The sequence below is a fragment of the Hemiscyllium ocellatum genome, chromosome 12, assembly GCF_020745735.1.
Source record: "Hemiscyllium ocellatum isolate sHemOce1 chromosome 12, sHemOce1.pat.X.cur, whole genome shotgun sequence".
NCBI classification, from domain to species: Eukaryota; Metazoa; Chordata; class Chondrichthyes; order Orectolobiformes; family Hemiscylliidae; genus Hemiscyllium; species Hemiscyllium ocellatum.
This window is the reverse complement of record NC_083412.1, coordinates 12,936,610-12,952,584: the sequence shown is the minus strand read 5'-3', so window position 1 is coordinate 12,952,584 and position 15,975 is coordinate 12,936,610. Positions and strand designations below refer to the sequence as shown.

General features: G+C 40.3%; 1 protein-coding gene across 1 annotated transcript in view; it reads right to left on the bottom strand.

Annotated features, from left to right (window-relative positions):
• The window catches only part of LOC132820891 (cilia- and flagella-associated protein 44), a 162,042-nt gene that overhangs the window by 9,858 nt on the left and 136,209 nt on the right, over positions 1-15,975 (bottom strand). Inside the window, exons 27-28 of the mRNA XM_060833249.1 lie at positions 9,775-9,882; positions 4,395-4,525 (exon numbers count right to left, since the gene is read on the bottom strand). Coding sequence (XP_060689232.1) covers positions 4,395-4,525; positions 9,775-9,882 — 239 coding nt within the window. The remainder of the gene's footprint in view (positions 1-4,394; positions 4,526-9,774; positions 9,883-15,975) is intronic.

Genomic DNA, 15,975 nt, shown 5'->3' with positions numbered 1-15,975 from the left:
TACTACTTCTACAGGTTCACCTTTTCCACCTGCTTGTTCCATCCTCAAAATTATCAAATAAATTTATCAAACACAACTTCCCTTTATTAAAATTATGTTAACTCTACCTGATTACACGACAGTTTGCTATATGTTTCTACTTCCTTAATGTGAGAGATGATAGGTTAACAGGCCTAGCATTTCCTGTTTGCTTGAATAAAACTGAAGCCTGCAGTTTTCCAATGTTCTGGGACCTTTCCACATTCTCCCCCCAATGGTAGTGTTTTAAGTGCTTCCTTCCCTTTCTCTCCTTAATTTTACACTTATTGAGATTTTTTTAAATGTCTTCTACCATGAAGACAATACTTGTTCAATTGTCTCTACAATTTCCTAGTATTAATTCCCTAATCTTATCCTCTAAGCAATCTACATTTACTTTCACAACTCTCTTTATATAGGCTAGAAGTTCTTACTGATTATCATTTTTCGTACTTGTTAAACCTCTTCCTAATACTGCCAGAAGATTGAGAAAACTTTTGAAACTGGCTTAGAATATGAGAGTAAAGGAGGGTCTGGCCTTGCTGGTGATGGGAGGTGGGACAGCCCCTGATGGTCACAAGAAAGGCACTCATCCCTCACGTGTTTTAACTTCTAAAAGCTGTTAGGCTGCCATCCTGTGTCTGCCTCCTGCTACAAGTAAATTATTGGTAGCTGAATGACTTCAGTGCCTATTACCAAATGGTCACTAAAGGGCCTCGATAAGCCAAAGGGAAAGCTGGGCTGCTTGGCTTCTCTACCACTCCCCATAAAATGGGAGAAAAGGTGGAGCTGCAAAATGGGCAGCAGGCAGACCACATGTTGCACCTTCACCCACTTCCAACTTCAAGCCTATTGGTAAGGTACAGTAAAATTCTGCCTCTGGAATTACCATCATTTCATAACCATTCATTTTCATTTGTGGGTTTAAATCAGCCACTTTACAAATGCTGCATGCATTCTGACTTTTTACCATGCTCCCCAGTCTGACCCCTTTGCTCATGCACGCTTATGTTTGTATATTGTTCCTTGGTTATCGTTCCCTATATTGCTACTTGCACTATCATCTTGCCTTTTCTCATCAACTTTTTAAATCTTCCCTCCAGTTAACAATTTCGTCCACAAATTAGTCTAAAGCCCTGCTTACACAATTCTCCATGCAGTTCAATTGAAAGCTGTCCCTCAACAATACAGTTTCCTCATTCCCAAGTAGTGGGGCCAATGCCCAATGGATCAAAACTATTTTTTCCACACCAATCTTTGAGTCATGCATTGAGCTTTCCAGTCTGCTTTACCCTATCCTGGTTTGCTTGTGGTGGAGCTGTAATCCAGAGATTGTTACCTCTGAGGTTTAGTTTCTTAGCTTATCCCCTAGCTGCACATTCTCCCTCAAGTGAACTTCTTTGTCAGGCCTACCCATGTCACTGATAGTGTATGGACCATGACAACTAGATCCTACCCCTCCAACTCCAAGCCATTCTTCTGCCCAAGTGGGTGTCCTTAACTTTGGCACCAGGTAAGCACTGGTGGGGGTTCTCACTCTCAGCCACAGTAAACAATTGTAACTTATTAAATATATTGTTCAATTAGATGATGTCTCATTATTCAAACTCCAATGGGATAGATTACTCAATTTTTTTCTCATGGAAAATCCCCGGGGCCCTCTTGTTGCATAGTGGCAGTGTCCCTACCCTGAGACCAGGAGGCCCAGCTTCAGGTTCCAGAGGTGTGTAATAACATCTTTGACCTTTTTTTTAAATCAACCTGTTAAATGGAAAATCCTCTCAAATCAGAACAGACCAATTTAAATATGATGATCACAAATCTTAGCAACCTCCAAGTATGATCTCATCAATATCCGATATAAACATAGCCAGATGCGGTAATTCCTGCCCAGCTAATCTTTACCAAAAGTTTATTAACCTTTCCTCATTACACAATGTTAAATTCACAGGTTCATAAATTGGTTCCTCTGCAAACTAATCTAGAAAATAATTTTAGATATGTTTCATTAATCCATCCTCTTTATGACTGCAAATTCAATTTTGCCAATTCTAAATTAAGATGAACGTTCCCCTAATTACTGTATTACCCTCATAACACATGCTTCTTATTTCTAATTTCCTTGCTATAATCATAGCTGACAGTATTACTGGGCAAGTCAGATCCCAGACTGAAATATTGCTTATAGGTCATATGTTGTTCTGTTTTGGTTTTAACAAGGTGACCTCACATTAAATCTGCAACATTATGTGTGTATGTTTTAATTATAATAGACTTGTTTTATTGTTGAGGAGGAGAAATGAAGATAGAATATAGTAACAGAAACTGATTGAAAATTTAGTAAGTCTATCAGCATCTGTGGAGAGAAAGCATAGCTGAGAGCTTAGGGCCAGTGACCCTTGAACTAATAGTAGCTACAAAAAGGCTATATAGATGTTGATGACAGGGGGTGGAGGGGGAAAGGAGTGTTTGGATAGATTTGGAGGGAGCCCAGAGAGAGAGAAGAACAGTTCGGCTGACTAAATGATGGACAATAATATACCAAAAAGAAATAAAAGCCGATATTGGGGACAATGAAGGTGAAAATGGGTTGACTGTGCTCAAAGCAGCCCATGCCATGACAGTAACTGGGGCGTGGGAGTGGGTAAAGGAAATTGAAAGCGTTCAGATTCTAAAATTATTGAACACGACATTGAGCACCGAAGGCAGCAAATTCCCATGTGGAAAATGAGATCTGGAACGATCACTAAATTACTCATCTATTTTACCACCATCTCCCCTTCTCAGGGGTACTGCTTTAACTGGTACTTTACCCAGGATCTTAGTTATTCATTTCCTCAACCTACTTTGTTCACGTTTACATCCAGGCCCCTCTACTCCTGAATATCCTTTAGGATTGTACTCTTTATTTTATACTGGCTCTCCCCGTTATTCCTAACAAAATGAATAACTTCACACTCCTGTCCATTAAATTTCATCTGCGACATGTCCACCCATTCCACCAACTTTTGAAAACAATCACTATCTTTCTCAGTTCAAACTACTCTAAGCTTTGTGTTATCTGTAAATTCTTTAAATTCTTTCCTGTGCACCTAAATCTAAGTTATTTATATATATGTCAAGAGACACAGTAGGGAAACAATCAGTTGGAGAACAATTCGTCATTATTCACAACTCCCCATCAGTAAGCCAATCCGTATCCATGTAGCACTACCCCTTTTTAACCAATGAGCTTTGTTTTTCCGAGCAAGTTAATTATGAGGCACTTTATCAAAAGCCATTTGAAATACAATCTAACCAGCATCCTTTGAAGTTCAACAGCATCACTATCTCTGAATCACCAACTAGCAACATCCTGAGGCTACCATTAAACAGAAACTGGACCAGCGATATAAATATTGTAGTTACAACAGCAGGTTACAATCTTGGAGTTTTGTGACAAGTAATTCACTTCTGATCCCCCAAGCCTGTTCACCCTCATGGCACAAGTCAGGAGTATGACTTGCCACGATGAGTGCAGCTACATTACTGAAGAGCTGAACACCATTTGAACAAAATAGCCCACTTGACTGGCATCCTATCTATTACCTTCAGCACTGATGTACAGTAGCAGCAGCAGATATCATCTAATGATGCAAGTCAAAACAGACATGGTGTTAATGGGTTTTCAGGTAAGTAGCCACAAATGGGTGGCACGATGGCTTAGAGTTTAGCACTGCTGCCTCACAGTGAGGACCAAGGTTCGATTCCAACCTCAGGGGACTGTCTGTGTGGAGTTTGCATATTCTGACCATGTCTGCGTGAGTTTCCTCTGGGTGCTCCAGTTTCCTCCCACAATCCAAAGATGTGCAGGTTAGGTGAATTGGCCATGCTAAATTGCCCACAGTGTTCAGGGATGTGTAAGTTTAGATGCATTAGTCAGGGGAAAAGTAAAGTTATTGTGTAGGGGAATGTGTCTGGGTGGGATACCCTTCAGAGGGTCGGTGTGGACTTGTTGGGCAAAATGGCCTGTTTCCACACTGGAAGGATTCTTTGGGAAACAATGGAGTTATTCATTCATGCAACTCCACAAATGATTATATCCCGAAGTAAAAATTATCACCAATAATATTTTCCTATTGGCCCTTTACTGCATCCATTGCAATTTATTCCACTGCTATTTGACCAAATAAGCTATATATTCCAAACGCAAAACTCCATGGACACTGAAAATCTGCACTAGAAACAAAGTGCTACACAAACTCAGCTTTGGCAGCATAGTGCAGAGAGAAACAGTTAACATTTTGAGCCTGACTGTTCTGTAGAACTAGCTTTATATTCCTGCTGTGACAAAAGTAGTTTTTTTTTTAAATTGCAGAGAAACAGAAATCACAAACCTTCTTTGCAATCATGTCATATTCTTTCTTTATTAATTCCACTGTTTTTTTCTCTTCAGTCAAGGCTTCCTCAATATCCAATCGCTTTTCTCGAAGTTGAAGGGTGTTTTCAAATAGTGCTGGGTCACAAGCTGTGTAAACAAAACAAGATCTGACAAGGTTGCTTTTTTATTAAACCAAATTTATCACAACGGCACAATGGTAGCTAATTGCCTCAAAAGAACCCCACTCTCTCCCCACAGCTTGTATCAATCCCAAACTAATTCCACTCTCTCCCCATGGCCATGTATCAGTCACAAACTACTCAGAAAGCTACATTCTTTTCCCATAAACTTGTATCGATATGAAACTAATTCCAATGTCCCACTGTCCCCAAAGCCTTGCATCAATTCTAAACTAACCCCACCGCCCTTCTCTCTGTCCATAGTCCTGTATCAATCCCAAACTAATCCCACTGCCGATATTGCTCAGTCTGTGACTCATTTCTCTTAAAAGATGTCCTGGTCTTTGCTTAAACCACACTCATGTTCTGTTATTCCTAGTATAAATGTCTTTTTCCTGGTCATACTCCTCATTCTCTGAGCAGTAATTTCAGTTTGGTGACTTTGAACTGGAATAAATAGGTAAAAACAATGACTGCAGATGCTGTATTCCTGATGAAGGGCTTTTGCCCGAAACGTCGATTTTCCTGCTCCTCGGATGCTGCCTGAACTGCTGTGCTTTTCCAGCACCTCACTCTAATCTAGACACTGGAGTAAATAGTCTTCCCCTCTCCATAATATCAAAACTCTGCATCCTTTTATAAACCTCTTAAATCACTTCTTAGCTTCCCCCTTTGCTGTGGCCTGATCAGTTACTTGTGAAACTACGTGGAACGTGACTTCTTCATTCTTATCCTCAATGTTTGCTTTCTGTCATTTTGAAGCTTATAACAAAGAACATTACAGCACAGGAACAGATCCTTTAGCCTTCTAAGCCTGCATCGATCCAGATCCTCTATCTAAACCTGCTGCCTATTTTCTAAGGGTCCATTTTCCTTTGCTCCCTGCCCATCCATGCGACTGTCTGAATACATCTTAAATTACACTATCATCCCTGCCTCTGCCACTTCCGCTGTCAACGCATTCCAGGCACTCATCACCTTCTGTGGGAAGAACTTTTCATGCATATCTTCCTTAAACTTTTGCCCTCTCACTTTGAACTCATGACCTGTAGTAATTGAGTCCCCCACTCTGGGAAAAAGCTTCTTGCTATCCACCCTGCCTACACCTCTCATGATTTTATAGGCCTCAATCAGGTCCACTCTCAACCTCCTTCTTTCCAATGAAAATAATCCTAATCTACTCAACATCTCCTCATAGCTAGCACCCTCCATACCAGGCAACATCCTGGTGACCCTCCTCTGCACCCACTCCAAAGCATCCACATCCTTTTGGTAATGTGGCAACCAGAACTGTACACAGTATTCCAAATGTGGCTGAACCAAAGTCTTATACAACTGTCACATGACCTGCCAACTCTTGTACTCAATTTCCTGTCCAGTGAAGAACAGCATGCCATATGCCTTGTTGACCACTCGACAGACCTGTGTTGCCACCTTCAGGGAGCAATGGACCTGAACACCCAGATCTCTCTGTACATCCCCAATATTTTTCCATTTACTGTATAGTTTGCTCTGGAGTTGCATCTTCCAAAATACATCACCTCGCATTTGTCCAGATTGAACTCCATCTGCCATTTCTCTGCCCAACTATCCAATATATCTATTTCCGGCTGCATTCTCTGACAGTCCTCTTCACTATCTCTGCTGCTCCACCAATCTTAGTTTCATCTGCAAATTTGCTTATGAGGCAACCTACACCTTCCTCCAGATCATTTGTGTATATCACAAACAATAGTGGTCCCAGCACAGATCCCTGTGGGACACCACTGGGCATAGGTCTCCATTTTGAGAAGCTCCCTTCCATCACTACTCTCTGTCTCTTATTGCCTGACCAGTTCTCTATCCATTCAGCTAGAACACTCTGGACCCCATGCAACTTCACCTTCTTCATCAACCTACCATGGGTAAATCGTATCAAACACCTTACTGAAGTCATGTATGTACATCTACATCCCTTCCCTCATCAGCCAACTCTGTCACCTCTTCAAAGAATTCTATTAGGTTTGTAAGATGTGACCTTCCCTGCACAAAACCATGCTTCCTATTCTAAATGGGTATATATCCTATCCCTCAGTATCTTCTCCAGTAGCTTCCCTACCACTGCCGTCAGGCTCACAGGTCTGCAATTATCTGGATTATCCCTGCTACCCTTCTTAACCAAGGGGACATGATTAGCAATTCTCCAGTCCTTTAGGACCTCCTCCTTTATCAAGGATGCTGCAAAGAAATCTGTTAAAGCCCCAGCTATTTCCTCTCTAACTTCCCTCAATAATCTAGGATTGATCCCATCCGGACCTGGGAACTTATCCACCTTAATGCCTTTTAGAATACACACTTCCTCCCTCCTTATGCTGACTTGTCCTGGAGTAATCAAACATCTATCCCTAACCTCAACATCGCCATGTCCCTCTCCTCGGTGAATACTGATGTGAAATACTCTTTAAGAATCTCACCCATTTTCTCTGCCTCCATGCATAACTTTCCTCCTTTGTCCTTGAGTGGGCCAACCCTTTTCCTAGTAATCCTCTTGCTCCTTATATATGAAGAAAAGGCTTTGGGGTTTTCCTTAACCCTGCTCACTAAGGGTTTCATGACCCCTTTTAGCCCTCTTAATTCCTCCTTTCAGATTGGTCCTACGTTCCCAATATTCTTCCAAAGCTTTGTCTGTCTTCAGTTACCTAGACCTTATGTACACATCCTTTTTCCTCTTAGCTAGTCTTACAATTTCACCTGTTAGCCATGGTTCCCTCATCTTGCCATTTCTATCCCTCATTTTCACAGGAACATATCTCTCCTGCACTCTAATCAACCTCTCTTTAAAAGCCTCCCACATATCGAATGTGGATTTACCCTAAAACAGTTGTTCCCAATCTACATTCCCCAGCTCCTGCTGAATTTTGGTACAGTTGGCCTTCCCCCAATTTAGCACTCTTCCTGCAGGACCACGCTCATCTTTGTCCATGAGTATTCTAAAACTTTGGGAATAGTGATGACAATTACATAAGTAATTCCCCAGTGAAACTTAACCACTTGGCCGGGCCTAACTTCACATCCAGTAAAGCCCCTTCCCGAGTTGGACTACTTACATACTGCTCTAGAAAACCCACCTGGATGCTCCTTACAAATTGTGCTTCATCGAGACCTCAAACACCAAATGAATCCCAGTCAATGTTGGGAAAATTAAAATCTCCTATCACCACCACCCTGTTGTTCCTACATCTTTCTATGATCTCTCTCTATATTTGTTGGGAGGCCTGTTGTACAGCCGCAACATTGTTACCGCACCCTTCCTATTTCTGAGCTCTGTCCATATTGCCTCACTGTTCGAGTCCTTCATAGTGCCCTCCTTCAGCACAGCTGTGATTCCCTCCCTGACCAGTAATGCAACTCCTCCACCCCTTTTACCTCCTTCTCCATCCTGCCTGAAGCATTGATATCCTGAGATATATAGTTGCCAATCATGCCTTTCCCTCAAACAAGGCTCAGGGCTTGGATTAGTACCTGGGAATATGATGTAATTGCTATTACTAAGTTCATCTGCCTTACCTACTATACTTGTTGCATTACAACAAATGCACCACAGACCATCAGTCCCTCAGCATTCATCCTCTGCCACTTACTACTCTTCCCCTTAGTCACACTGACATCATTATTTAGTTCCTTACAGACTTTAACTGCTACCTCCACTAACCTCCTCATTTGGTTCCATCCCGATGCCACATTAGTTTAAACCCTCCCCAACAGTGTTGGCAAAAGCACCCCCAAAGCACATTGGTTCCAGTCTGGCCCAGGTGTAGACCATCCAATTTGTAATAGTCCCACCTCCCCTAGAATTGGTCCCAATGTCCCAAAAATCTGAATCCCTCCCTCCTGCACCATCTCTCAAGCCACACATTCATCTTGAATATTCTACCATTCCACTCTGACAAGCACGTGGCACTGGTAGCAATCCTGAGATTACTACCTCTGAGGTCCTACTTTTTAACTTGGTTCCTAACTCCCTAAATTCTTCAGGTAGGACCTCACCTCATTTTTTAGCTATATCATTGGTGCCTACATGCACTACGACAACTGGCTGTTCACCCTCCCCCTTGAGAATTTTCTGCAGTCGATCTGAGACATCCCGGACCCGTGCACCTGAGAGGCAACATACCATTCGGGAGTCTTATTTTTGACCACAGAAATCGCTGTCTACTCCCCTTACATATGAATCCCCTATAACTGTAACTCTTCCACTCTTATTCCTATCCTTTGGAACAGCAGGGCCAGCCATGGTGCCATGAATTTGGCTATTACTGCCCTCCCCTAGTGAGCCATCTCCCCCAACAGTATCCAAAATGGTATACCTGTTTTGGAGGGAGATGACCGCAGGGGACACCTGCCCTGTCTTCCTGCTCTTTCTCTGCCTTCTGGTTCCTTTCTCCCTCATCAATTCTAACCTGCGGTGTGACCAATTCACTAAACGTGCTATCCACGACCCCCTCAGCATCGCGTATGCTCTAGAGTGAGTCCATCTGCAGCTCCAGAACTGTCATGGGGTCTGACAAGAGCTGCAACTGGACACACTTCTTGCATGTCAAAGAGCCAGGGACATCAGATGTGTGCTTTAATTAGCCCCTTCCAAAGCCTCTCACTCCATTTACTTGTGTGTTTGATATCACTTGACAATTCCCCTCTTACTTACAATCTACGCACGTTTATATTCATCTGCTGAATTGTTCTAATTTGAAACCCACTGCTTCTTCCAAAAGCCTTGATTTAGATTTTTACTGGTTTTTCTTGTGAATTTGGACTGCTGAATCTGAGCATGTGCAGTGTGCTTAATTTCTCAGGAAATTCAAATGTGCAGTAAAATCCATATGTGCAGTTCTTGGAACAATGACAATGTGTATGTAAAGGTGAGCAAGTGGACATATAGAAACAGGGGCAAAAGAAATGACTATAGATTACAGGTCTGCTGTGGCTTCTGGTAAGTTGTATTAACATCAGAAATGATACTAAAGAGGGAGAAAGAGGCTGGTATCAGAATGCCAGTTGTGGTTGTGTGAGAAAACAGAAAGGAAGATATAAGATCATGTGGCATATTAGGAATATCCTGTGGATGAAATAAGATGATATATAAATACAAGTTCTTTCTTATGTCCAATTATTTAAATAAAATATTTTTACTGATTTTGTCAGTGATAGTTTAGATCAAGACACTAATATATTTCTTACTCTCTGGACAAGCAGAGTCATCCACGCCACCATCATCAGAATCTGATTCATCCTCATCACTGTAGCCAAACTCTTCATCCGATTCTTCATCACTCTCTTCATCTGATTCTGTAGATGAAAAATCATATCAGACTAATATAATAGTAGCTTCACAATTACTACCATCGTTATCAATATTAATATGTGAGAACCCAGCGTTCAGTTAGTGTAAAAATCTGCAGGCTGCACTGAATCTAAGAATACTAGAAAATCTAAGTTAACTCAGTCACATTAGGGGCATTTAAACAGTCCTTGGACAAGCATATGGATGATGATGGGATAGTGTAGGGTGATGGGCTTAGATTAGTTCACAGGTTGACGCAACATCAAGGGCCAAATGGCCTGTACTGCGTTGTATTGTTCTATGTTCTAATACTTAGATAGCTTATCTGTGCTCTACCAACAAGACCAAGAAGGGTTGCAATGTTTTGGCAATAACATCACAGAGTCAGATGCAGAGGTAGAAATATGCAAATTAAGGAATTCTGTAACAAACATGGAATAGTTGTGGGAAATTTCACTTTTCTTTATGATAAATGAGACTAAATTATAAAGGACTGAAGGCACAGCTGGCTGGAATGGACTGGGAATGGGGTTTAGCAGCAAACACAGTTGAGCAACAGCGACAGGGAGAAGGATTCCAGGAAAGAAATAAGCTAACCGTGGTTAACCAGGGAAGTTAAGGAAAAATAACATACAATATAGCAAAGATTAGTGGTAAGCCATAAAATTAGTAAAGTTAAAAAAAAACTAACAAAAGATTACTAAAAAAAATGAAGAAGATAAGCTTTGAGGGTAAACTTACAAGTAACATCAAGGCAGACAGCAAAAGCTTCTTGAAATATATAAAAAGGAAGAGAGAGGAAACAGTGAATATATGCCCCTTGGAGAATATGGCTGCGGAAACAATAATGAGGAACCAGGAAATGGCACAGAAGGTGAATAAATACTTTAAATAAGTCTTCACAGTATAAGAAACAAATAGCATTCCAAAATTACTAAATAATCAAGGGGTGAAGAGAGGAGAAGAAATAAATACAATAACTACAGAACAAGTGCTAGGGAAAATAAGAGGACTGAAGACAATAATCCCCTCGATCTGACAGGATGCACCTTAGAATATTGAAGGAAGTAGCACAAAGATAATGGATGCACTGGTAGCAATCGTCCAATAATCTTTAGATTCTGGAAATGGATTGGAAAATGGCAAATGCAACACTCTTATTAGAAAGGTAAAATTACAAAAAACAGATAACTATTGAGCAGTTAGTTTAATGTCTGTTACAGTCTACCATGAAGGATCAAATAGCAGAACATTTGAAGTATATTATAAGATCAAGCAGAGCCAGCACGGCTTCATGAAGGGGAAATCATACCTAAAATATTTATTAGAGTTCATTGAAAGTTCACAAGTAGATAGATAAAGGGGAAGCAGTGAATGTAATATATTCATATTTTCAGAAGACGTTTGATAAGGCACCATAGAGTCATAGAGCTGTACAGCATGGAAACAGATCCTTTGGTTCAACTGCTCCATGCCAACCAGATATCCTAAATTAATCTAGTCCCATTTGCCAACATTTGGCCATATCCCCCAAACACTTCCTATTAATATTCCCATCCAGATGCCTTTTAAATGTTGCAATTGTACCAGCCTCCACCACTTCCTCTGGCAGCTCATTCCATATACACACCACCCTCTGTGTGAAAACAGTGCCCCTGAGGTCCCTTTTAAACCTTTCCTTTCTCACCTTAAACCTATGTCCTATTCATGCCCCTCATGATTTTATAAACCTCTATAAGGTCACCTCTCAGCCTCCAATGCTCCAAGGAAAATAGCCCAGTCTATTTAGTCTCTCCCTGTAGCTCAAACCCTCCAACCCTTGCAACATCCTTGTAAATTTTATCTGAACCCTTTCAAGTTTCACAACATCCTTCATGTAGCAGAGAGACCAGGACTGAATGCAGTATTCCAAAAACAGCCTAACCACCATCCTGCACAGCCACAACATGACATCCAACTCCTATACCCAATGCACTGACCAATAAAAGCAAGCATATCAATTGCCTTCTTCACTAGCCTATCTACCTGCAATTCCACTTTCAAGGAACTATGAATCAGTACTCCAAGGTCTCTGTGTTCAGCAACACTCCCCAGGACTTATACACTTAATGATAAAGTCCTGCCCTGATTTGCCTTTCCAAAATGCAGCACCTCACATTTATCTAAATTAAATTCCATCTGCCACTCCTCAGCCCATTTGCCCATCTGATCAAGATCCTGTTATACTCTGAGGTAACTTCTTTGCTGTCCACTTCACCTCCAATTTTGGAGTCATCTGCAAACTTACTAACCATATCTCCTATGTTCACATCCAAAACATTTATATAAATGATGAAAAGCAGTGGATCCAGCATTTAATCTTGTGACACACCGCTGATCAAAGGCCTCCAGTCTGAAAAGCAACCTTCCACCACCACCCTCCGTCCCCTACCTTCCAGCCAGTTCTGTATCTAAATAGCTTGTTCTCCCTGTATTCCACTTGATCTAACCTTGCTAACCAGTCTACCATGTGGAACCTTGTCGAATGCCTTACTGAAGCCCATATAGATCATGTCCATTGCTCTGCCCTTAACAATCCTCTTCGTTACTTCTTTAAAAAACTCAATCAAGTTAGTGAGACATGATTTTCTACGTGCAAAGCCATGTTGACTATCCCTACTCATTCCCTACTTTTCCAAATACATGTAAATCTTGTCCCTCAGGAACCGCTCCAACAACTCGCCCACCACGATGTCAGGCTCACTGGTCTACACTTCCCTGGCTTTTCCTTACAAACTTTCTTAAATAGTGATACCACGTTAGCCAACCTCCAGTCTTCCAGCATCTCACCTGTGGCTATCAATGATACAAATATCTCAGCAATGGGCCCAACAAACACTTCCCTAGCATCCCAGAAGGCACAACTGATCAAATCCCAGGGATTTATCTACTTTTATCCATCTTATGACTTCCAGCACCTCCTCCTCCTCTGCAATATGGATATTTTTCAAGCTGCTGCTATTTATTTCCTCATGTTCCCTAACTTCCATACCTTCTCCACAGTAAACACTGATGCATAACACTCAAAGACACATTAGTTTACTTTATAACATAAGAACCCACAGTGTTGAAGTAGTATATTAGCATGAATGAAGGATTAGCTAACTAATAGAAGATTGAACATGAGGATATGGGGGGCATTATCAGGGTGGCAACCTTTTGGAATTATTTACAGTATATATTTGTGATTTGCAATAGTACATTCATTTTCTTTCTCCAAAATTGGACATGACACAAAAATAGATGGGAAGGCAATTGGTGAGGATGGCACAAAGTGTCTGCAGAAGGTTAAATGAAACTCCAAATGTATACATCACAAAAAGCTAGTAAGTAATAGGAAAGACAAATGGAATGTTGGCTTTTATTTCAAAGGGAATGGAGTATAGAAATAGAGAAATCTTGCTAAAACTATACAAAGCACTTGTCAGACCATAGCTGGAATATGTGAACAGTTTTGAGCCCTTTATCTAAGGAAAGATATACTGACATTGAGACAATCCAGAGAAGGTTCACTAGGTTAATACCAAATATGGAAGGATGGTTGAGGAGAGGTTGAGTTGATTGGACCTGTCCACATTTGACTTTAGAAGAATAAAAGGTGAACTTATTGGAACATATATGATTTTTAGGGGAGTGGATAAGATACTTATTCCCCTTGTGGGAGAATCTCGGATCAAAAAACATAATCTCACAATAAGGGTCACTTAATTAAACAGAGAAGAGCAGGAATTTCTTCTGTCAGAGTGTAGTGAATCTGTGGAAGTTTTTACTATCAAGGCTGGGTCATGAATAATATTCAAGGTTGAGATCGATAGATTTTTAATCAGTCAGGGAACCAAAGGTTATGGGGAAAAGGTAGGAAAGTGGAGTTGAGGATTATTAGATCAACTATGATATCACTGAATGGCAGAGCAGACACGATGAGCTGAATGATCTCCTTCTGCTCCCATGTCCTGTAGTGTTCATTTGTCAGAAGAGGTAATTAAATGGGATAAAGGAATGGATGTCTGATAATGTGTACAGGTCTGCTTTGCAACCTAATATATAAAATGTTCAAATAGGGAAGACTATTGGTCCTAGTAATAGAGAATGGATCAGAAGAAGAAATAGTGACAATCAGGTAATAGTAACGATCACATAATATACTATAAGATGTTGGTAGAGAGGGACATAGTTTAATAGATTGAAGAAAATCTAATTTTGAGTGCCTGAGAATACAGCTTGGGAAAATAATTGAGCAGTTATATTGTAAGACAACAAAGTGGAACTACAATAGAAAATACTTGGAACAGTATTCAATAGCATGCAAGAAAACAATATTTTGCTAAAGAACAAACTAAACACTTGTGAAACTCCATAGATGAATAAAGCAACATTTGAGGGTGAGGAGAAAGGTATTCACTAAGGAATTAGATGGCAGAGAAGTGTAGGATAGGAGACAATATTAAGAGATAAGGAGAGTAGTTATATCAGATGGCAAAGATGAACTTTGAAAACAAATTATCAAGAAACATAAAACAAATTAATAAAGTTTACAAGCTCATAAATATTTTAAAAAGGTTACGATGGGATTAAGACCATTAAGGTCATATGCTATAGTTTACTTAGGGAGTCTGAAGTAATGGGCTGTAAAGGCAGAGCCTCCAATTTTCTTTTCATCAATCGTTGACCAGGAATCTCTACAAATCTTGCGCCTAATGACTGGCTTGATGTTCCAACTTTTTGGTGAGACTGAAATACAAAGTTTCTGGCTTAGAGGCAGGGGAACTATGCACTGTACCATAGGAGCACCTAATAAAGGAAAGAAAGGCTAACACTTAGAGTAATGATCGTGGGATGACGGAAATATTAAGTAATTTCTTTTTTGGCAATTACTAGAGAGATAGAATAAATAGATATGACATTGAATGATGATATGAGCAATGAGAAAATTGTTCTTAAAACAGGGGATATATTGAATCAACTGTTCAAAACTCAAAAATGACAAGATGCCAGATCCAGATGAATTGTATCCACCTATTTCAAAGGAATATGGGGGAGAGATAGCATGGGTATTGTACCATGTATTTAATATCTCATTAGAAAAAGGGTATAGTGTCAGAGAATTAGAGGGTAATGAATGAAGTTCCTATAGTAAAGATTGGGGCATTGAACATGACCAGGGAATCATAGATTAGTCAGTTTTACATTGATGGTGGAAAAATAATGCGTCTTTCAGAAAGTGTAAACGTCCATCATCTTCATACATTTCCAGGCATATTGATCAAAGTGTGACAGCAATGAACCTTAGTAAGACCACATTTAGAATACTGTGGACAGTTCTGGTTATCTTATCGCACAGAAGACAAAGACTCCCAGGAGAGAGTACAGAGAAGACTTAAAAGTTGATACCAGAAATGTGTGAAAATCGTATCAGGAAGAGACTGGCAGGCTGAGTCTCTAATCTTGTGAGAAAGAATAATCGCTTGTCAACCCACAGAACTCTTCAAAATAATGAATGATTTTAATGGAATGGACACATGAAAAATGTTGCACCTGTGGGGAAAGAGGATAACTAAACACTGACAAGAAATCCAATAGGGAATTCAGAAACCTTTTTACCCACAGAATGGTGAGAATGTCGAACTTGCAACCCCAGGGAATAGTTAAAGAACACAGTAAAGAAGCATTTAAGTGAAAGCTAAACAAGTATATAAAAGGATAATTTGAACAAAGGGTCATGATGATAGATTCTGATGTGTAAATATGGAAAAAAGGTCTCATGGAGCATAAATACCAGTATGGATTGGTTGGACCAAATGGGCTGTTTCTGTGCCATAAATCTTATGTAATCTAATGTGAAAACATCAGGACTTGAATATTAGTGTCAACCTTTTACTAAAGCCATATGAAATCCTGTATTATTTCACTGGTTCTGTTTTGCGAACACCATCACCAATCCCTCATTGATTTCTCAATGTACTGCTCTCACAACCAACCTTATATACACTCCTCCTAATCTAATGCAATGTAATGCAAGGATGTCCAAAATAAAGAGTTGAATGCCTATCATCCACTTA